Raw genomic sequence first — 22,549 nt, 5'->3', positions numbered from 1 at the left:
CATCACTGATTCCCTAAATACATCCCATTCCTCCCCCACTCCCCTTACTTCCATTGTTCTCACCTTTTTCCATTCTGTATATATATATATATATATATATATATATATATATATATATATATATATATATATATATATATATATATATATATATATATATATATATATATATATTCATATATATATATATATATATATATATATATATATATATATATATATATATATATATATATATATTTTCTTTCTTTTAAACTATTCGCCATTTCCCGCGTTAGCGAGGTAGCGTTAAGAACAGAGGACTGGGCCTTTTTTGGAGTATCCTCACCTGGCCCCCTCTGTTCCTTCTTTTGGAAAAAAAAAAATGAGAGGGGAGGATTTCCAGCCCCCCGCTCCCTCCCCTTTTAGTCGCCTTCTACGACACGCAGGGAATACGTGGGAAGTATTCTTAATCCCCTATCCCCAGGGATAATATATATATATATATATATATATATATATATATATATATATATATATATATATATATATATATATATATATATATAAATATATATATATATATATATATATATATATATATATATATATATATATATATATATATATGAATATATATAAATATATAAATGAGTGTGTTAGCGGTTTTGATGCACGAGACCGGGTTATAGTGATGGGTGATTTGAATGCAAAGGTGAGTAATGTGGCAGTTGAGGGAATTATTGGTATGCATGGGGTGTTCAGTGTTGTAAATGGAAATGGTGAAGAGCTTGTAGATTTATGTGCTGAAAAAGGACTGATGATTGGGAATACCTGGTTTAAAAAGCGAGATATACATAAGTATACTTATGTAAGTAGGAGAGATGGCCAGAGAGCGTTATTGGATTACGTGTTAATTGACAGGCGTGCGAAAGAGAGACTTTTGGATGTTAATGTGCTGAGAGGTGCAACTGGAGGGATGTCTGATCATTATCTTGTGGAGGCTAAGGTGAAGATTAGTATGGGTTTTCAGAAAAGAGGAGTGAATGTTGGGGTGAAGAAGGTGGTGAGAGTAAGTGAGCTTGGGAAGGAGACCTGTGTGGGGAAGTACCAGGAGAGACTGTGTACAGAATGGAAAAAGGTGAGAACAATGGAAGTAAGGGGAGTCGGGGAGGAATGGGATGTATTTAGGGAATCAGTGATGGATTGCGCAAAAGATGCTTGTGGCATGAGAAGAGTGGGAGGTGGGCTGTTTAGAAAGGGTAGTGTGTGGTGGGATGAAGAAGTAAGAGTATTGGTGAAAGAGAAGAGAGAGGCATTTGGACGATTTTTGCAGGGAAAAAATGCAATTGAGTGGGAGAAGTATAAAAGAAAGAGACAGGAGGTCAAGAGAAAGGTGCAAGAGGTGAAAAAAAGGGCAAATGAGAGTTGGGGTGAGAGACTATCAGTAAATTTTAGGGAGAATAAAAAGATGTTCTGGAAGGAGGTAAATAGGGTGCGTAAGACAAGGGAGCAAATGGGAACTTCAGTGAAGGGCGTAAATGGGGAGGTGATAACAAGTAGCGGTGATGTGAGAAGGAGATGGAATGAGTATTTTGAAGGTTTGTTGAATGTGTCTGATGAAAGAGTGGCAGATATAGGGTGTTTTGGTCGAGGTGGTGTGCAAAGTGAGAGGGTTAGGGAAAATGATTTGGTAAACAGAGAAGAGGTAGTAAAAGCTTTGCGGAAGATGAAAGCCGGCAAGGCAGCAGGTTTGGATGGTATTGCAGTGGAATTTATTAAGAAAGGGGGTGACTGTATTGTTGACTGGTTGGTAAGGTTATTTAATGTATGTATGACTCATGGTGAGGTGCCTGAGGATTGGCGGAATGCGTGCATAGTGCCATTGTACAAAGGCAAAGGGGATAAGAGTGAGTGCTCAAATTACAGAGGTATAAGTTTGTTGAGTATTCCTGGTAAATTATATGGGAGGGTATTGATTGAGAGGGTGAAGGCATGTACAGAGCATCAGATTGGGGAAGAGCAGTGCGGTTTCAGAAGTGGTAGAGGATGTGTGGATCAGGTGTTTGCTTTGAAGAATGTATGTGAGAAATACTTAGAAAAGCAAATGGATTTGTATGTAGCATTTATGGATCTGGAGAAGGCATATGATAGAGTTGATAGAGATGCTCTGTGGAAGGTATTAAGAATATATGGTGTGGGAGGCAAGTTGTTAGAAGCAGTGAAAAGTTTTTATCGAGGATGTAAGGCATGTGTACGTGTAGGAAGAGAGGAAAGTGATTGGTTCTCAGTGAATGTAGGTTTGCGGCAGGGGTGTGTGATGTCTCCATGGTTGTTTAATTTGTTTATGGATGGGGTTGTAAAGGAGGTAAATGCAAGAGTCCTGGAAAGAGGGGCAAGTATGAAGTCTGTTGGGGATGAGAGAGCTTGGGAAGTGAGTCAATTGTTGTTCGCTGATGATACAGCGCTGGTGGCTGATTCATGTGAGAAACTGCAGAAGCTGGTGACTGAGTTTGGTAAAGTGTGTGGAAGAAGAAAGTTGAGAGTAAATGTGAATAAGAGCAAGGTTATTAGGTACAGTAGGGGTGAGGGTCAAGTCAATTGGGAGGTGAGTTTGAATGGAGAAAAACTGGAGGAAGTGAAGTGTTTTAGATATCTGGGAGTGGATCGGTCAGCGGATGGAACCATGGAAGCGGAAGTGGATCATAGGGTGGGGGAGGGGGCGAAAATTTTGGGAGCCTTGAAAAATGTGTGGAAGTCGAGAACATTATCTCGGAAAGCAAAAATGGGTATGTTTGAGGGAATAGTGGTTCCAACAATGCTGTATGGTTGCGAGGCGTGGGCTATGGATAGAGATGTGCGCAGGAGGATGGATGTGCTGGAAATGAGATGTTTGAGGACAATGTGTGGTGTGAGGTGGTTTGATCGAGTAAGTAACGTAAGGGTAAGAGAGATGTGTGGAAATAAAAAGAGCGTGGTTGAGAGAGCAGAAGAGGGTGTTTTGAAATGGTTTGGGCACATGGAGAGAATGAGTGAGGAGAGATTGACCAAGAGGATATATGTGTCGGAGGTGGAGGGAACGAGGAGAAGAGGGAGACCAAATTGGAGGTGGAAAGATGGAGTGAAAAAGATTTTGTGTGATCGGGGCCTGAACATGCAGGAGGGTGAAAGGAGGGCAAGAAATAGAGTGAATTGGAGTCATGTGGTATACAGGGGTTGACGTGCTGTCAGTGGATTGAAGCAAGGCATGTGAAGCGTCTGGGGTAAACCATGGAAAGCTGTGTAGGTATGTATATTTGCGTGTGTGGACGTGTGTATGTACATGTGTATGGGGGGGGGGGTTGGGCCATTTCTTTCGTCTGTTTCCTTGCGCTACCTCGCAAACGCGGGAGACAGCGACAAAGTATAAAAAAAAAAAAAAAAAAAAAAAAAAAAATGAATATATATATATATATATATATATATATATATATATATATATATATATATATCCCTGGGGATAGGGGAGAAAGAATACTTCCCACGTATTCCCTGCGTGTCGTAGAAGGCGACTAAAAGGGGAGGGAGCGGGTGGCTGGAAATCCTCCCCTCTCGTTTTTTTTTAATTTTCCAAAAGATGGAACAGAGAAGGGGGCCACGTGAGGATATTCCCTCAAAGGCCCAGTCCTCTGTTCTTAACGTTACCTCACTAATGCGGGAAATGGCGAATAGTATGAAAGAAAAAGAAATATATATATATATATATATATATATATATATATATATATATATATATATATATATATATATATATATATACTATCTTCTATAGGGATCCCGCAGCACTTAGGAGGCCGACCACGTTCACTGGGCGGGACCACTAGTCATAAAGTGTAGTGATGTGAGTGTATCTCTGTGTGGAGAGAGTGGCGCATTTGAAATGAAGTTTTCGGTGTGTTCATTTAGTTGCATTGTGGCCATGCTTAAGATATGTCCGTAGACGGTAAAGTATAACTCATGATATATATATATATAATATATATATATATATATATATATATATATATATATATATATATATATATATATATATATATATATTTTTTTTTTTTTTTTTTTTTTTGCTTTGTCGCTGTCTCCCGCGTTTGCGAGGTAGCGCAAGGAAACAGACGAAAGAAATGGCCCAACCCACCCCCCATACACATGTACATACACACGTCCACACACGCAAATATACATACCTACACAGCTTTCCATGGTTTACCCCAGACGCTTCACATGCCCTGATTCAATCCACTGACAGCACGTCAACCCCGGTATACCACATCAATCCAATTCACTCTATTCCTAGCCCTCCTTTCACCCTCCTGCATGTTCAGGCCCCGATCACACAAGATCTTTTTCACTCCATCTTTCCACCTCCAATTTGGTCTCCCACTTCTCCTCGTTCCTTCCACCTCCGACACATATATCCTCTTGGTCAATCTTTCCTCACTCATTCTCTCCATGTGCCCAAATCATTTCAAAACACCCTCTTCTGCTCTCTCAACCACGCTCTTTTTATTTCCACACATCTCTCTTACCCTTACGTTACTTACTCGATCAAACCACCTCACACCACACATTGTCCTCAAACATCTCATTTCCAGCACATCCACCCTCCTCTGCACAACTCTATCCATAGCCCACGCCTCGCAACCATACAACATTGTTGGAATCACTATTCCTTCAAACATACCCATTTTTGCTTTCCGAGATAATGTTCTCGACTTCCACACATTCTTCAAGGCTCCCAGAATTTTCGCCCCCTCCCCCACCCTATGATCCACTTCCGCTTCCATGGTTCCATCCGCTGCCAGATCCACTCCCAGATATCTAAAACACTTTACTTCCTCCAGTTTTTCTCCATTCAAACTTACCTCCCGATTGACTTGACCCTCAACCCTAATGTACCTAATAACCTTGCTCTTATTCACATTTACTCTTAACTTTCTTCTTTCACACACTTTGCGAAACTCAGTCACCAGCTTCTACAGTTTCTCACATGAATCAGCCACCAGCGCTGTATCATCAGCGAACAACAACTGACTCACTTCCCAAGCTCTCTCATCCACGACAGACTTCATACTTGCCCCTCTTTCCAAAACTCTTGCATTCACCTCCCTAACAACCCCATCCATAAACAAATTAAACAACCATGGAGACATCACACACCCCTACCGCAAACCTACATATATATATATATATATATATATATATATATATATATATATATATATATATATATATATATATATATATATATATATATATGCAAGTGAAATCACAAGGAAACGCATCTTCGTCCGCTTGCGGTTGCACATCAAGTGGAAAGGTACTTTGTTTTTCCGCGTGCAGTGAGTTGAGTGGCGTATTATTTTGGATATTAACCTGGCTTACACCGTGAAGAAAATCTCACCTTTTGGCTAATGGAACATAATCAGATGGTTCTGATATTTTTCGAACAGTATTTTTTTTTATTTCACCTCCGATGATTCTCCTCTATTGCAGGCGCTGTAAATAGTGTAAAGGAACTTCCTTTTACCCATGTTTAAGTATTTATGTCACTTAGACTTGCTTCTTTTCGAGTTCCGTTATGTAACCGTTTTATTTTTTCTCCGCTCTCTATGTGTGTGTTTGTTTGTGTCAGTCTGTGTTGGTTCGTCTCTTTGCATTATCATTTGTATCTCTCTGTCTGCTTTTCTTCTTTGTTAGTCTGTCTCTTTATGTCTGTCTATTTCTGTCTCATTATTGATTCTCTCTCTCTCTCTCTCTCTCTCTCTCTCTCTCTCTCTCTCTCTCTCTCTCTCTCTCTCTCTCTCTCTCTCTCTCTCTCTCTCTATTCTGTAGAAAGAACTGTAATTGGCAATAATTCAGATTGTACAGGAATAACAAGAAATCCTCTGCCAGACTTGATCATAACCCAGACTGAAGCCTTGTGACCACAAGGTTTCCTAGTCTAGGATGAGCAGGATGAGAGCGTGACGTGGTCATGGAGGAGGAGGAGGCTCCTCCGTCACGCTTCTTTATGAGGCGAGAGAGAGATCCTGATTCAACATAACATATTGTATTTTTTGTGTATTTTGGAGAGAGATAATGGCAATTTGCCAGTCGTTCTGCCACGGCCGTACGTGTGTCGTTTCTTTTTTGAATATATTTACGTGCTGCTTGGGGTCAAGTCCGCATAACTTCGAATCATGGTCGTGGCAGTCTATCCACAGTTCACACAGCTGTTCATCCACCCCTCTTGGGCTGGTCGATAAATTGAGTAAATATATATATATATATATATATATATATATATATATATATATATATATATATATATATATATATATATATATATATATATATATATATATTTTTTTTTTTTTTTTTTTCTTTTTTTTTGTCGCTGTCTCTCGCGTTTGCGAGATGCTCTGTGGAAGGTATTAAGAATATATGGTGTGGGAGGCAAGTTGTTAGAAGCAGTGAAAAGTTTTTATCGAGGATGTAAGGCATGTGTACGTGTAGGAAGAGAGGAAAGTGATTGGTTCTCAGTGGATGTAGGTTTGCGGCAGGGGTGTGTGATGTCTCCATGGTTGTTTAATTTGTTTATGGATGGGGTTGTTAGGGAGGTGAATGCAAGAGTTTTGGAAAGAGGGGCAAGTATGAAGTCTGTTGGGGATGAGAGAGCTTGGGAAGTGAGTCAGTTGTTGTTCGCTGATGATACAGCGCTGGTGGCTGATTCATGTGAGAAACTGCAGAAGCTGGTGACTGAGTTTGGTAAAGTGTGTGAAAGAAGAAAGTTAAGAGTAAATGTGAATAAGAGCAAGGTCATTAGGTACAGTAGGGTTGAGGGTCAAGTCAATTGGGAGGTGAGTTTAAATGGAGAAAAACTGGAGGAAGTGAAGTGTTTTAGATATCTGGGAGTGGATCTGGCAGCGGATGGAACCATGGAAGCGGAAGTGGATCATAGGGTGGGGGAGGGGGCGAAAATTCTGGGAGCCTTGAAGAATGTGTGGAAGTCGAGAACATTATCTCGGAAAGCAAAAATGGGTATGTTTGAAGGAATAGTAGTTCCAACAATGTTGTATGGTTGCGAGGCGTGGGCTATGGATAGAGTTGTGCGCATGAGGATGGATGTGCTGGAAATGAGATGTTTGAGGACAATGTGTGGTGTGAGGTGGTTTGATCGAGTAAGTAACGTAAGGGTAAGAGAGATGTGTGGAAATAAAAAGAGCGTGGTTGAGAGAGCAGAAGAGGGTGTTTTGAAATGGTTTGGGCACATGGAGAGAATGAGTGAGGAAAGATTGACCAAGAGGATATATGTGTCGGAGGTGGAGGGAACGAGGAGAAGAGGGAGACCAAATTGGAGGTGGAAAGATGGAGTGAAAAAGATTTTGTGTGATCGGGGCCTGAACATGCAGGAGGGTGAAAGGAGGGCAAGGAATAGAGTGAATTGGAGCGATGTGGAATACCGGGGTTGACGTGCTGTCAGTGGATTGAATCGGGGCATGTGAAGCGTCTGGGGTAAACCATGGAAAGCTGTGTAGGTATGTATATTTGCGTGTGTGGACGTATGTATATACATGTGTATGGGGGTGGGTTGGGCCATTTCTTTCGTCTGTTTCCTTGCGCTACCATATATATATATATATATATATATATATATATATATATATATATATATATATATATATATATATATATATATATATATATATATCATTAATGAGATGGCCATGATTAGGTCTTTCAGTTACTTGTGCTGTCTCGGCTAACATTCAAGATAAAAAAATTGTCGTAAGAGAAATGTTGAGGACAAGAACATTCTTGGGTTTGTTGTCTGTGCGCACAACACGTCCGACTTGCTAATACAACACATCAGACTCTGATAGATCATATCGTACATGATTTATATAATCTTTGAAAAGACGTGGACCAAGGACTGAGCCTTGCGGTACACCTGTCGTTACTTTCAAGGTCCTGATGGTACATGACTCCACCACAGTGAGTGAGGACGCTACTGCTGCTCTGGTGTCTCACATGCCTGTTGCGTCTGTGCATTTACTGGGTCATGTGAAGTGCTGTCCTCAACTGTACGCGATGGCATACAGGTGTATGTATGCAGGGAGTCTACACACTGAATAAGTCCATTTATGTGCTGGCATGTGCACGTTGGATGACCACTAACTCATTCATATACTCTGTAGATGAACACTAATTTGCCCACCAGCTCTGTAACGCAGATGAAAACTCATATAAGCATCAGGCCTGTACTTGTACGACGAACAGTCACTCGCTAACCACCAGCATACCAAGACACCGCACCCCCCCCCCACACACACCACTCGGTATAGGCTAGGGTTTGTGTGTGTGTGTGTGTGTGTGTGTGTGTGTATATACATATCTACATAACAGTAAAAGATATGGTACATGTAAACAAAGTTAAGAGACGGGGCATGTATGTATGTATGTATCAGTTCCTGATACATACGCGATATACGAGACGGTCCAGGAAGGACATTATCCGCGTTAGTTCTTGTCCTCCCGTAGAACCACACCCCGAAGTAACGAGAGAGAGAGAGAGAGAGAGAGAGAGAGAGAGAGAGAGAGAGAGAGAGAGAGAGAGAGAGAGAGAGAGAGAGACGAAAACTCTTCGTTTCTTCGGCGCTGATGATTATAAAGACTGCTGATAGGCCTCAGGATACTGGATTTCAGCCCCAAAGTGGAGAGGTTCCGTTTGACTTTGTATTGACCGCCAGAAATACATTGCTCAACACCTCACCAGCTCATCCATGTCAGGTGGACGCAACACTCACCTTGAGGCACGAGTGTTGCCACAATGCATGAAACACAACAATCACCGAACGGTGTAACACCATGTGAATGTGGGTGCCAGCTGGCCCATAGCACCAGACGTGGGCCAGCTGGTCCGCACCACCGGACGAAGGCCAGCTGGTCCACACCACTAGACACGGCCCAGCTGGTCCACACTACCAGGCACGAGCCAGCTGGTCCCAATTCGTTGTGATCGCGTCAGGAATGAGCAATCTCACCATTGTGCCTCACAATGGTGTAACTAGCCTAAGTCTCTCACACGCCTACCAAGGCATTGATACTGTCGCCTTCTGTAACCCAGGAACTTATGCTGTCTGCTCCTTGGTCGCTTGGCTCCCGTGCGTCCGCATCTTCACGGGCAAGGAGAGTGATGTGAACCTTCACATTGCTAAAAGCTTTAATCCTACCCCGTGTACAGTGTGAAATCAGTTATCGTGTTATTCATTTTCCTCAGGTTGGTTCACAGCGTTTTCCTTCCCTTGATGTTGCTCAGAGCAAGGCTGTGGTATTAACCGTTCTAGAAAATAAATTGCAGTAAAACCCGACACTAAGGAGATGCAGCTGTGTAGTTAGTGTTGATTTACCGTGTGGGGACGGGGCCAGTATGTAGTACAGCTTTACGGGCGGCTCCCGTTAGCAGTGCGGCCTTGTGTGTTGTACTGTGGACGTACCTCAGGACCCACCGGCTGACTCAACCTTCGTCTCTGTCTCACAAGAACCTGAAGTTTCGGTAGGTCCTCCCGTGTGGTGACGGCAACCCAGGGATTTTAGAATTATACCCTAAAGAACCGTCTGCCCTGAGAATGGCTCGAGGTTGGGGATGGTGTGACATGAGACCACAACACATGCTATTTCCTACGTCTTTCAACAGCAACATTCGTTGTTAAAGATTCGCCAGACCTTAGCCGGACATCATGGGCTCCTTGTCTCTCCAGGCGGCCCCTCCCAGACTTTCCCCTTTCTTTCCAGCAAGGTTTCAGTCTTATCAACATGATTCCTCTAAGATAAAGTCACGCCTCAGGTGCTTTCAGACACTTGCAACACCTTGACAACGGGTTATTGTTAGCGGTCACACAAGGAAGTTTCATCGCGCCGTGAGCTGTTTTGTGGCACCAGCTGAGCTCTTGATAACCCTGCTTAAAGTGAATCTTCAGTGGGGTCCGCTCACGTGAGTTCTAAGGACGGCAACGGATGCGAAAACTTGCTGGGGAAAAGAGCTGTATTTTCAGTGGAGACTTTTGACTTACATCAAACTGTAATTGTAGGAGTATGACACTGGGAATATAATCGTAGTAGGGAGGCTAGGAGGTAGACCTTGAGGCGGGCAGGGAGCATGAAGAATACAAATGGTTTCTTGAGGAGCGGTGCCCGGGATCGTCCGACCCTGGGTGTGGCTTCCCCTGTTATATGAATCATAAAAGGTTGTGTTTACCATTGGTCATCACATGGGGGCTGTGGTCAGGAAGGGTTTCTTCACGCTGGTTTGGACTGGATCCAAGAATGTGAACTCTTTCCTTACCTTCTCCAGGCTATTGAACGTTTTTGTTGCGCTTGGTCTTCTTCAGTGTGATCATGAAGTCAGTACATAAGGTACGACTCACCTTCATTCCTCTATTAGTGATTCTTTGCATTAGTTCCTGTTGTAACGGACCTTTAAAACTGTCAGGTCCGAATTCCTACCACTATTATTGAATTTTGATGGACACATTTCCAAGCAATTAATGAACATATTCGAAATTTTATGTCGTAAAGTGTTCCGTATAAAGTAGGACAATTGGACGAAGCAGACACCACTGGAAACACACTGGCGTTAACTAGAGATCGTTGTGTTCAGGAAAAGCGCACGTTGTGCTGCCCTGACTCAGAGGTAGACCGTGTAACTAATCTCCATCTGTGGGACACACTTTAGGGAAAGTAATGTTAGCAAGGATTGTAGTGTAGTGAATGGCAACGAGGGAGCAGCAGTATCCTTACCCAGAGGCACAGAAGAATGAGTGACGCAGGGAGGACGGAGGAGTGGAGGTGGAGGATGAGACATGCCTCCCGCGGGTAAGCAGGAGTGATTTCACATGTGACAAGGGAATGTGTTGTGTGTAGACCAAGTCTTCAAGTAGGGTAAAGTGGGCTCGGTTAATTCTGAGAGCCATATTTTTTTTCCGTTTTGTTTTTTGTTTTTGCGTAAGCGGTGCGTGTGCTTTCTTGGGTGGTTGCGTGTTTAAGCAAGGCCTTTGAATAGACTTGCGCGTGTCGTGAGGCAGGTAGCGAATAGAATCAGGTGCAGGGGACAAGTCTGACAAGTTAAGTATTATAAGGAGTGTGGGAGTGGGGAAGTGGAGACGAGGCGTCAGGAGAGTCACATATTGTCAGGAAGGTGGAGCTAGGCCGATCCTGAATTTGTGAGGCACATTTCCTTACGTGAGGTAATATCAGAAGATTATAATGGTGAGAGGATGATGGGGATGCCACACTAGGCTAGTGACGGTGGTGACTTCCAAGAGAACTCTCGAGGAACAACTGTGGACGTTGGTGGTGGTGGTGGCAGGCCTGTGGTGAGGTACCAGCTGGCGGTCGAGTGTCACGGGGAGGAGCAGCTCGGCTGCCGTGATCGCTGGCATAACTTGCCGGAGGTGGCGCTGGCCAGCCAGTGCCCGTTCTTCCTGAACTAGACCTTTACAGACCTCAGTATAATGTTATCCTAAGGCAGGGGATTATCACCTCTATCATGTGATCACAAGCATATATGCTGCTAACTCACCATTGTAGATCTGGGAGCGAAATATCAATATCACTTCCTGATTCTGTTAGAAATAATGGGGTTTTAACGGACAAAATATTTTCTAAATTTCTTTAACATCTCGACTTTCCTGACTTTCAGTGTCACCAGAACTCAACGTTTTTTCCCTGATAGGTGGTAAAAACTCCGGGGAAAATGGTGCGAGAGAAAGGTAGGAAAGCCCGGGCAGCAGAGTGAATGAGCTCGCTATTGTTTCATTGGCCACGCGCGGCCCGGGAGGCGGACCGTATCAAAAGCTGCCTCCCTCTCCACTCCAACACCCACACTGATGAAAGGTCTCCGATGGGTGACGCCTCTCTAGTATTGCCTCTCTCGAGTAAGATAATCCGTGGGTGTCTTAGTCTAAACATCTTCAGAGGAGAGACGCATGGTACCTTAGTTTACTTTTACGTAGCGATCATTGGCAATAATATACATCCCCTGAGCAGTAGCGGGAAAGGATCACAGAGGTCACAAAGGGTTTTTGCCGGACCACAGCGGCCAGATGATAACACGAGATACTACATGGATGGTTCATTATCAGGGCTAGCAGTATTTTTCTTTTTAGTAGACTCGCCATCTGGATGCGAAAAGCGGATCCAATCTCACCATTTCAGGTTTCCATTAACAATAAGGAGCCGTGTCACCCCTTGCCGATTGTTTTGAGAGGTATCCTTAATAGGATCCGTCGACTTGGTATGGTTGGCTGGGAAGCAGGTAATTGTCTCTTCGGTCTGAGCGCGATGGAAACAATGCCTTTCTCCATGCTCCGTCGCTTCCAACTCTTGTCTTCTCATCCCTTTTCTCGGGAGACACAGGCATAGTGGCTCAGGAGACACTGACCTACGTTTTGTGGGTTGCATGTGCAGTGGCCCGGGATACACAGAACTAAGCTCTGTGAGGCGCAGTGGCTCAGGAGACACACAGCTAAGTTCTGTGAGATGTAAGTGTAGGAGGGCGGGTCTCCGCATGTGTATTCCAAATTCATAGTTCGCCCAGATTCTGTCAAATGTATGAATTATTGGGGACCTCAAAAATCATACTCGCTGAGGAACTTAGACAGGAGAAATATATTGCAATATATCGACGGAAAATACAGGATGTTTGATGCCCAGACTGCACTCGAAAATCTTATCTTAACCGGTGTTAAAGATTTTCCAATGGAAATCAGTTCGCCACCAAGACAGTGGAAATTGATGTCAACGTCCGAGTTCGCTTGAACACCCCGAAGAAAATATTACAAATATTATTGGTCAACTTTTGTATGAGTATTTTCTTACGAGTACTTGCGACGAGATTTTTGCCCAAAGGCACAGTTGGCACGTAGCTCTCACCGCAGGGAAATATATAGTTAGGAAAAACGAGTCGTGTGAATAACGTGTTGTCAGGTGTTACGAGTGAGATCGAGAGATTGTGTGTTTGTTGGTTGAATGCCAGCAGTCAACGTGTGAGTGTGGCAGAACGACGAGACATCAACCTGGGTCAGGGGAGTGCAACTTGGCAGCCACTGAAGTGCGAGCTCACTGCGCAGCCGTCATTAACCTCACGATACCTAGGTGGATAGTACCGCTAATATACCTCCCTGGTCCGTGGGTGCCTGAGGAAGATGGAAGCAGCTGATGAATGTCTACATGGTGTAGCCTATCTCGTCAGCTGGGCCATTGTTATTGTGCAACCCTGCGTGCTACGGCCATAAACAGCCTGACTGATCAGTGGAACGAAAGCTGAAAAGTGTAGCGGTACTTTATGTTGTTGGATGATTGACCATGCCTTGCACTGTAGGGTGTTTGACCTTGTGTTCCAAGATGTTTAGTCTTACTAAGTTTTGTAGCATGTTTGGCTGTGCTGTGTGATAAAGAATATTTGGCCGTGGTTTGTGTTGCACACTTCTATCCACGCCTGGGGTTGCATGATGTATGAACAGCGTAAGTATACTTTGTGTTGTTTGTAGTTTGATTATGACTCGTGTTGCAGGGTATTTGACCATGTCTCGTGTTGCAGTATGTCTCCCTGCACCTTATGTATTTGCCAGGTGTTTGATCACACCTTTTGTGTTTTAAAACACCTGACCGTGACGTGTGTTATGCAGGAACGTGACCATGCCTTGCGTTGAAGGATACTTGACTTCCTCCTGTGTTGCTGGAGTATTTCATACCTCTGCTGGTGATGGATAGAACAAGCCTGCCCTGTATGGTTGGGTTCCTAGTCACGTCGTGTGTTAGATGACGTTTTACCACTCCTTGTGTTTCATGATGTCTCAGTACAGCTTTGCATGACCATAATTTCGTGTGATGTAAGATCTGTGACCTTTATGTATTACAAGTTACCTGATCGTGTTTTTATATTTGCAGGATGCGTACTTATCAGTAAAAAAGTTCAGTTTACCACCAATAATGTCTCTCTTTTTCAGTAAATTTTCTTGTCTCAACTTTTTTATGTCTGAAGTTGAGCCGGAGAAAGAGGTGGATGGGAGGTACTTTCTGCTTTGCATTCACATTTTATCCTATTCATGCCACGACAACAGATAACCTCGTTATGGATCATCAGGTCTCCTGTTATTTGTCCTTCTCATGTTCCTGGGTATGCCTTTTATAATAAGATGCCTGACTGTCGTGTTCTGTATGGCGGGATATCTGACTGTGCCTGTGTGTTGCAGGATGCCGTGATGCGTGACAATGTGGGCTGATGATGGAGTCCGTGCGGGCCTACTACGAGTACCCCCCGTCCCACGCCAACATGCCGGCCAAGGTACAGTACACAACTGCCCCCACACCAGTAACCCTTCCACCACGCTTTTGGCAATATTCAGTATCTACATATTTGTTCGTAGTATGTACTGGGTACTGAAATTGGTCAAGCAGTCATTTCAGTGTTCCACTACATACAATGACGTAATACCTGATTGGGGAAAGGGCTCTATATTAGATAAAGAAACGTGTGAATAGATGGTAAAAAAAATACAATAAACGGTGAGTTAGTGATAGTAACAGATTTAATTGAGCTTTCGCTCTCAGAAACAATAGGAGCAAACTGTTCTAAAAATTTAGTTTTGTTTGCTTTGTTTACAAGTTTGTTTAGTCTTAGTGTTTCAGTTTTGTTTGCGTTCACAAAAGACCTTACGTCTGGACGTAGCCTTGTGGACTTGATACTGTATGATTAATGAGAGGTGTGGCAGGGGGAGGGTGTGGTGGGAGGGAAGGAGCAGTGCGTGTTTCGAGTAGAGGCGGAGTGTTGGGGAACGTATTGTTGATAGAGGTGGGGTAGCGATTTGAAGACGTATTGTTGATGGAGGTGGGGGAGTGATGGGGGGGAACCATTGTTGATGGAGGTAGGAGGAGGGAAGGGAAATGTATTGTTGATGGGGTGGAGGAGTGATGGAGAATGCCAAGTTCATGGCGATGGGGGGGGGGGGGGGGATGTTAGGTACATGTATTGTGGATAGGGGTCGAGGAAGACAACCCATGCCACACTTAGCCACTTTTTCGAAGCTTGGTAACAGTATACACCAATACGACAGTGGAACAAGGGTTATGCTGTGAGATTAGCGGTTGGGTCGTTTTCTGATTTTATATCCGTTAAATTCTGTTTTTCCAGAATTAGGCCCAAGGCTCGGGAATATTTTGGCTCCCATTTCTACAGTACTCTTAATCTGCGTTCAATTTGCTGCTGTTGAATGAATGAGCGCCGTTTCTCACTGGGTAGACGTCATAGGATTGGGGATATCGCTGTGGGTGTTGAAGCACCCTAGAATTGAAAAAAGATTTTTCCACCTCTACGTGTAGAGACTCTTAAACATAAATCTTTTGTTGTCGTTAATGATATTTCGTTTTTTTAAGTGGTTAATACAGAGTACAGGAAGATGAGGGCCGGCTGATAGGATAATTCATTCTAAGCCAGGGAATGAATTCTCCTTTTGGTACCCTTCCTGCCACTGATGATATTGCTCTTCAGGTGTCCGGATAGGGGCAAGACGTCATTGATGGTGCAAAGAACAAAGCGCCTTTTATTTATCAAATTGGTACCGGCTACATACACCTGAGGCGTTACCGGACTCCCCTGCATGTGTTTACGGTGCGAGTGAATAGTCACCTTCGGCGAGGTTGTATTATCGTGAGCGTATGAAAAGGTGTTGAATTTTGTCGAAGAACTTTTCACTGCAAAGAAATCCGTCCTCTCCTTGCTACTGATTGCAGCTCGGCCTTGAAGCTGCAGCCGCCCCTTAAAAGGGTTCCTGAGATTATGCAGTTGATTAGTAGAATTACCATACACAACGGAAGGTGGATGAACCCCCTGCAGAAATTTCGCTACTTCCTTTGTCGATGTACGTGTAAAGCGAGAGCATTTTAACTTTAGCAGTATTCCCCAAGATTGGAACCGAAACCACCTTGTTCAACAAGGCGATGTGTTAATGATGATAATCAGTACCTTACATATTGTTTACGAGAGGAAATGGAGTTCATAAAGATGAGGCATCACATTTACATCATTTGACGAAAGATGACCTGTTTTGGCAGACTTCTTTCGAGTCTACTAGTGCGTTTCAGTCAAAAACCAAAGCCCGTGTACCTGTACCGCGTCTTTGCTTGCTCCTCTCTATAATAGAATATTTCTGTAGACGTACGTCGTTGACCAAATAAGTTTTCAGAATAAGAGACGATTGCATTTGAAGAAAACTATGTTAAATGGTATCTGTCAAGTCTCGTTTCTAGACGATGAAAATTGAGATTTCCTTGCAAAGTATGCAGTCTCAGGATGCACTGTATTCAAGTGTCAGAGGGAAATAGATAGGCAGTGTTTTCTAGCTATTAATCAAAGTTTATCCTGTCGTGTAAAATGTAGTAGCTGTTGATGATATTGATGACATGTTTTGTTGATTTTAAAGATAAGCTTCATAAGAAAATAATAATCGGGTTAAGTTACAAGCCTCCAACACGGATATTAGAGGCAGACGCAATATTCTGTGACCAGTTATCAGAAATTTTTAATGAACGGTCATGGACTGTACATAAACATGTTTGATGGTCATCTAATACAGTTCGTTGAAAAGAGAAAAGAAACTGACTCATGACCAAAAATGATTAAACCTAGGTATAGCAACAACCAAGGATCTTCTCAGTGAAGTAGTTGTTGGAGAGAGGCTTGGTGCAAGTGATCACCGACAGATTACATTTGAGGTAGCTTTCAGTTGTGGAAGATTATTTTCGAATTAGCTTGACGTCCGTAGTTGGTAAACTTATTCAAACCATAATTTGAGAAAAGACTGTAATATGTAAACCATCATTTGAGGAAAGACTAAGTAATTTAGGGAATCTGCGTGAAGAATCGAGCGTCGCTTTCGACAATTTTTTTTTTTCATATCTGACCATTCCACTTGTATTTTTATTTTTGCTATATTATTGATATATATGATAAAAAATTCATGTCATTTATGTAGATTTTTCTGAAAGATTTGGATAAATCCCTCTTCAAAAATTGCGAGCTAATGTTCATTTTGAATAGCATAGTTAGTGTTGTACTCCATTGGCAAGAATTTGGTTGACTAGCCATAAAGAATATGACTGATAACCACGACTCAGAATGGTTAGACGTAGCAGGTTGAGTGCCAAAGGGTGATAGCCTTGAGATATGTTCTCTTTCCGTTGTAGAGTTTATTGACGGTAATGATAATGGAATATGATGCATAATATCGAAGTTCACAAACACTAAACTGAGAAGCAAAATTGCAGAAACTGGACATCTGCAAAAGCTACCGTGGGTAAACTGATAGATTGCTCTTACATTTCTTGGTTTTCATCTTGGCAGTAAAGACGAGAGGACATGTTATAGTATGAACTCCCTTGCTCTGCATAAAGTAATGAAGGGGACAATGATGAAAATCTTTTGATGAGAGAATCCTTACCTTTCAACAACAACTTCAGCTCTTTATTAAAGTGAGAATTAACAGCTTCAAGGGGAATTTTACTGAGTTTGAAGTATGTCGTATCATCAAAAAAAAAAAAAAAGAAAATTTCAATTTTGACAGATAATTAACTGTCCGTAATCACAACTGTGTTATGCTTGTCTGCCTTAGTTCTATGTAACTCACTATTTTCAAATTGTTAATAGCACTGATGAATCATTTTGGACAATTCAGAGCAGCGAGTTTTGACAAACTGGCATACGCTACACCTTTGCAGATGATCACTTCATCATTCGATAATTCATTGTACTTTTCCAAATTACCAAGCGATCCTGCAGTATCAGCAATACTATAAAGAATATCTTAAAAACTCGCCAGAAAATTCTGCGGCTGTGTTTACAGAATCCCTGGTAAAAGCAGTGATATATTTTATATTGGGCAGACTAGTAAGGATCTTTATGTTAAACTTAAACAACAGAGATATAGTATATAGTATACGAAGAGGACAAGAATCAAATGCTTTGTTTAATCATGTTAGAAAGTATGAACAATGTATTGACTGGAGTAACGCTAATTCAGTTATTAAGTGTAACTCCTGTACTACGAAAAATGTCTTTGAATCTTCTATTATTGAATACACAAAGAGTTATGACATGAATATTAGTGTAGGTCTTTACAAACTGGATAGCTTAGTCGTAGGCAAAATTTGTAAACAGTTCCCTTTCTTATTCACATAAAGTTTTATGACAGGCATGGTACCAGACCCGAACACCACAAACCGGAAACATTTGATTACCAATGGCGTCATAGATTCGCCCCTTCCTTGTATATCTATTGACTGTTCTAAGTCTTTTAACTCATTCTTGTATCTCTCCTGACAATGTGATCATTACAGGAAAGTGCATTTTGGAACTTATCGTATTTAATTTTTCTCGTGGTTATCAGCAAATATTAAATCACGCACACCACCGTGAAATATTGCAATATATATATATATATATATATATATATATATATATATATATATATATATATATATATATATATATATATATAAAATACTTATCGCCGCTTCCCGCGTCAGCAAGGTTGCGAAAGGAAGCAGACAAAGAAAGACCCATCCACTCTTACACACACATATATACATAAACGCACATACATATACGCATATGCATACATATACATATCAACATATACACATATGCATACATATATATACAAATGCACAGACATATACATATATTCCCATGTACATATTTATAAATTGCTTGCCTTTATCCATTCACGGCGACACCCCTCCCTACATGTAACAGCATCGCCACCCCTTGCGTTAGCGAGCTAGCGCATATATATGGTTATTTTCAATTGTATTTTGCTTCAGAATGGTATTTGTTTGAATTATGTGCTTATAGAGACATCAGATCCTTCAACTGATATCTTTCATGTAATTTCAGGACTACGGGGGAAGTGTTACCCCAGCCAAGGCAAGGCGCTCCTGGGGTGACCTGCTCAGGTTTCGTTCCCGTACCAAGGAACATCATTTGGCCCCAGTAGCTGCTAACCTTGCCCCACCCACCATGCCAGCACAGCCCACCCACAGTTACATGGCCGAGTACAGACAGAAGTATGGGGTCCATAATGGGACAGTTGGTCGCGCCTCGTACCAGGCCATGACTGTGGTGAAGAGCATCTCCCCACCACCCTTGCCGTCCAACAACATGCGAAAGGGTTACCCCCACCATGGGTATCCTGCTAACGGCTACACCAACCGTGCTTCATCCAGTGGTACTGTGTCTGCTGCTACCAGTGCTACTATGTCATCCACAGTGCGATATATGGATTGGTTTGGTTCTGTTGTAGGCCGGCGACCTCCAGCGCGTACTCCTTTGCCTGCCTTTACCCAAGTTCCGCCAGCAGCCCTCCATGCCACAGACAAAGGTGCTGCCTGGGACCATTACGTGACATTAGACCCCGTGTATGAGGCTCCTCAGGTTGTGCCTGTTCAGTTGTATACTAATGTATGTGTATGCCCGGACCAAATGTTAAACACTAGAGGGCGCAAAAAGAAAAAATGTAAAAGATGCGGACGTAAAGTGGCCACAGTACGACATGCCACTACAGGTGTAGCTACCAAGGTACGGCCAGCCATTCCAGCCAGTATGTACCAGCCACCACCCCAGCACCCACCCCCAGCTGCCCAACATGCCTGGGGATGGCAAGTCCTGGAAGAGAGAGTGTATGAGCGGTATGAAGTTCGAGCTCGCCATAATGACCACTCGCCAGCTCATACACTTACTGATGAAGAGTCGCCACCTCCAACGCCTGAGACAGTTCGTAGCGTAAGAAGCTTGAAAAGCATTAAAAGTAGTGACAGTTCTGCAACCATCACTCGGGATGCACCAGAGCCTACACGGCCTGCTCCACCTCCACCCACTGTCCCTCGAACTCTGCCTGCCACCCCAGAAACCCCAACAGCAGCTATATCTACAAGAAGTGCCAAAGATGATCCCACATTAAGTGAAACTGGCGAGAAACGTGGTTCCATATTATTAGAGAACCCCACTGCATACCAGCTTATCTCTCGCTACAGCCAATCAGGAACACACATTGGTTCTGATACTGATGAACTCAGTGACAATGCAGTCGACAACTGTGATGCTTGGGATACTAAGTTATCACCAGCTACCACGGATGACGCCCAGGAAGGGCAGGTAAATGTTATAACTGTTGGAGATACTTTATCCCAGTCTGTAGCCGTAACTAACTCCCCTAAGATGGTAAGTGGCAGGGAAATGGGTAGTAAACTTAGAATACACACACACTCTAATGAGGCCACATACAGTTTGAATGATCAGTCTTCCTCAGATAAAGATATAGAGTCGAGTTATCATAATGGCACTGCAGCTAATACCAGTTACAACTCTTCTAGTAGCGATAACTATCATAATGGTACCGCAGCCAGTCCCAGTTACAACACCTCTAGTAGCGATAACTTACCAAACACTTTCTCCAGCAGTAGAAGTGCATCATCTAGTACTAAGAGTAGTAGTAAAAGTGTTGTATCCAGTGGGAAAAACACCTCACCAAATAATAAGACTGTGCTCTCCAGTGGGAAAAACACCTCACCAAATAATAAGTCTGTGCTCTCCAGTGGAAAACATTTTTCCACCAATAATAAAACTGATTTGTATGATAACACAGGTGGTGTTTCTAAGAGTAAAAGAAATTCCTCTGGCATAAAGAATTCAGTGTCTACTAGTGATAGTGCCTTAACAAGCAACCATAATTCTTCCTTCATGAACGAAATGACATCTTTCAGCAGCAAGAATAATGTAGTTAAGAAAATTACACCGCCCAGTTCAAAAAAGGTAGTTGTGAATGGTCACAGTAATCCCACAGTAAATGGTAATAGCAGTGGTCCCAGACTGGAGGTGAAGAAGCTGCGTGAAGCGAGTGAGCTGCAACTTGGAGGTAACACTGTTCGCATTGCTGGACAGCGTATGTTGGTCCTAACTCCTGGGGGTCCACTATCAGAATCTTATACTGGGTTCTCAAGTGGTGAAGAAGAGAATGAAGTCAGTGTTGAAGATGATACTAGTGATTATCCCATGTCTTCACCAACTACTACCAGAGATTCTGATACTGATACATTGCTAGAGGAGGAAGATTTACCGTTTGATTCATCAAAATTAATGTGTGACTTTTCCGGTTCACATCATGAGCTTCCAAGTCTTAACTCAGATGATTTATCAGATACTCTTATTGATTCACCCAGTGAGCAGTGTGAACGTTGGATCCCAGCGAGGGACACTATCTATGAGGAAGAAGAGAATGAAGCAGAGGGGCAAATGGAGAAAAATTGCAAAGGTGAGATTCAAGATGAAGGTGATGAGTCCCCTATACCTGCAGATGAAGATGAGAAAGACGATCCTAGTATGAGCTCCTCACCAACTAACTCACCAGTACGCCAGGAGGGCTTGCATCCTACTCTTTCTGAACTCTTGAAAGTTAAATCTATTTTGAAAAAGCCACCTTCAGTTGACACCAGCTCTGAGACTGACTCTGACTTTTACTTACCAACTTTCTCAGAGTTTAAGCAAAACCAGCGGAAAAAGAAGCAGGTGCAGTTTAGACCCTCCCATGAGGTGACAGTTATTGAGGATGCTGGTGAGTCAAAGGGACGCAAGGTGTCTTCAGCAAGAAGTCCCAGAAGGGAACGAGAGAAGGCAAAGGAAAAACAGAAAAATAACTATAACTTGATAAATGATTTGCAGGACATCTATTCAAGAAATGGCGATTCAAAAGTGTATAGAACTAATATAAAGGATGATTTTAGTGATGTAAGATTTAACCATGAGCAAACTGTCAGTGACGAGTGTGAAAGTGAGTATAACAAAATTCCACTGTCTGTGGATGGCAGCCGACTTACTGAAGCAGAGTTAGAAGAGAGAGGACAAGACTGTGTATCAGAAGGTGTAATCTGCAATAATGACAAAAGAGCCTTCATTGAAATAACTGACGAAGGAGAGTGGAGTTTGGACCAGAAGCAGGATGCATATACTCGTAGAGGTATGTAGTTTCTCATAGTTCAAAACAACTGTAACCTGCTTAGCATGAACGATTATAGTATTTATTTGAAATACATACATACATACATATATATATATATATATATATATATATGTCTGATCATTATCTTGTGGAGGCGAAGATGAAGATTTGTATGGGTTTTCAGAAAGGAAGAGAGAAAGTTGGGGTGAAGAGAGTGGTGAGAGTAAGTGAGCTTGGGATGGAGACTTGTGTGAGGAAGTACCAGGAGAAACTGAGTACAGAATGGAAAAAGGTGAGAACAAAGGAGGTAAGGGGAGTGGGGGAGGAATGGGATGTATTTAGGGAAGCAGTGATGGCTTGCGCAAAAGATGCTTGTGGCATGAGAAGCGTGGGAGGTGGGTTGATTAGAAAGGGTAGTGAGTGGTGGGATGAAGAAGTAAGATTATTAGTGAAAGAGAAGAGAGAGGCATTTGGACGATTTTTGCAGGGAAAAAATGCAAATGAGT

The 22,549-nt window shown here is 42.6% G+C and overlaps 1 protein-coding gene across 1 annotated transcript in view; it reads left to right on the top strand.

Moving 5' to 3' along the window:
* Positions 1–22,549, top strand: part of RhoGEF64C (Rho guanine nucleotide exchange factor at 64C) — a 284,605-nt gene that overhangs the window by 223,761 nt on the left and 38,295 nt on the right. Inside the window, exons 3-4 of the mRNA XM_071668711.1 lie at positions 14,250–14,341; positions 18,947–22,061. Of these exons, the coding sequence (XP_071524812.1) occupies positions 14,279–14,341; positions 18,947–22,061 (3,178 nt within the window). The 5' untranslated portion in view covers positions 14,250–14,278. The remainder of the gene's footprint in view (positions 1–14,249; positions 14,342–18,946; positions 22,062–22,549) is intronic.

This window comes from Panulirus ornatus, chromosome 13 (assembly GCF_036320965.1).
Source record: "Panulirus ornatus isolate Po-2019 chromosome 13, ASM3632096v1, whole genome shotgun sequence".
NCBI lineage: Eukaryota > Metazoa > Arthropoda > Malacostraca > Decapoda > Palinuridae > Panulirus > Panulirus ornatus.
This window is presented reverse-complemented; position numbering and strand designations above follow the sequence as displayed.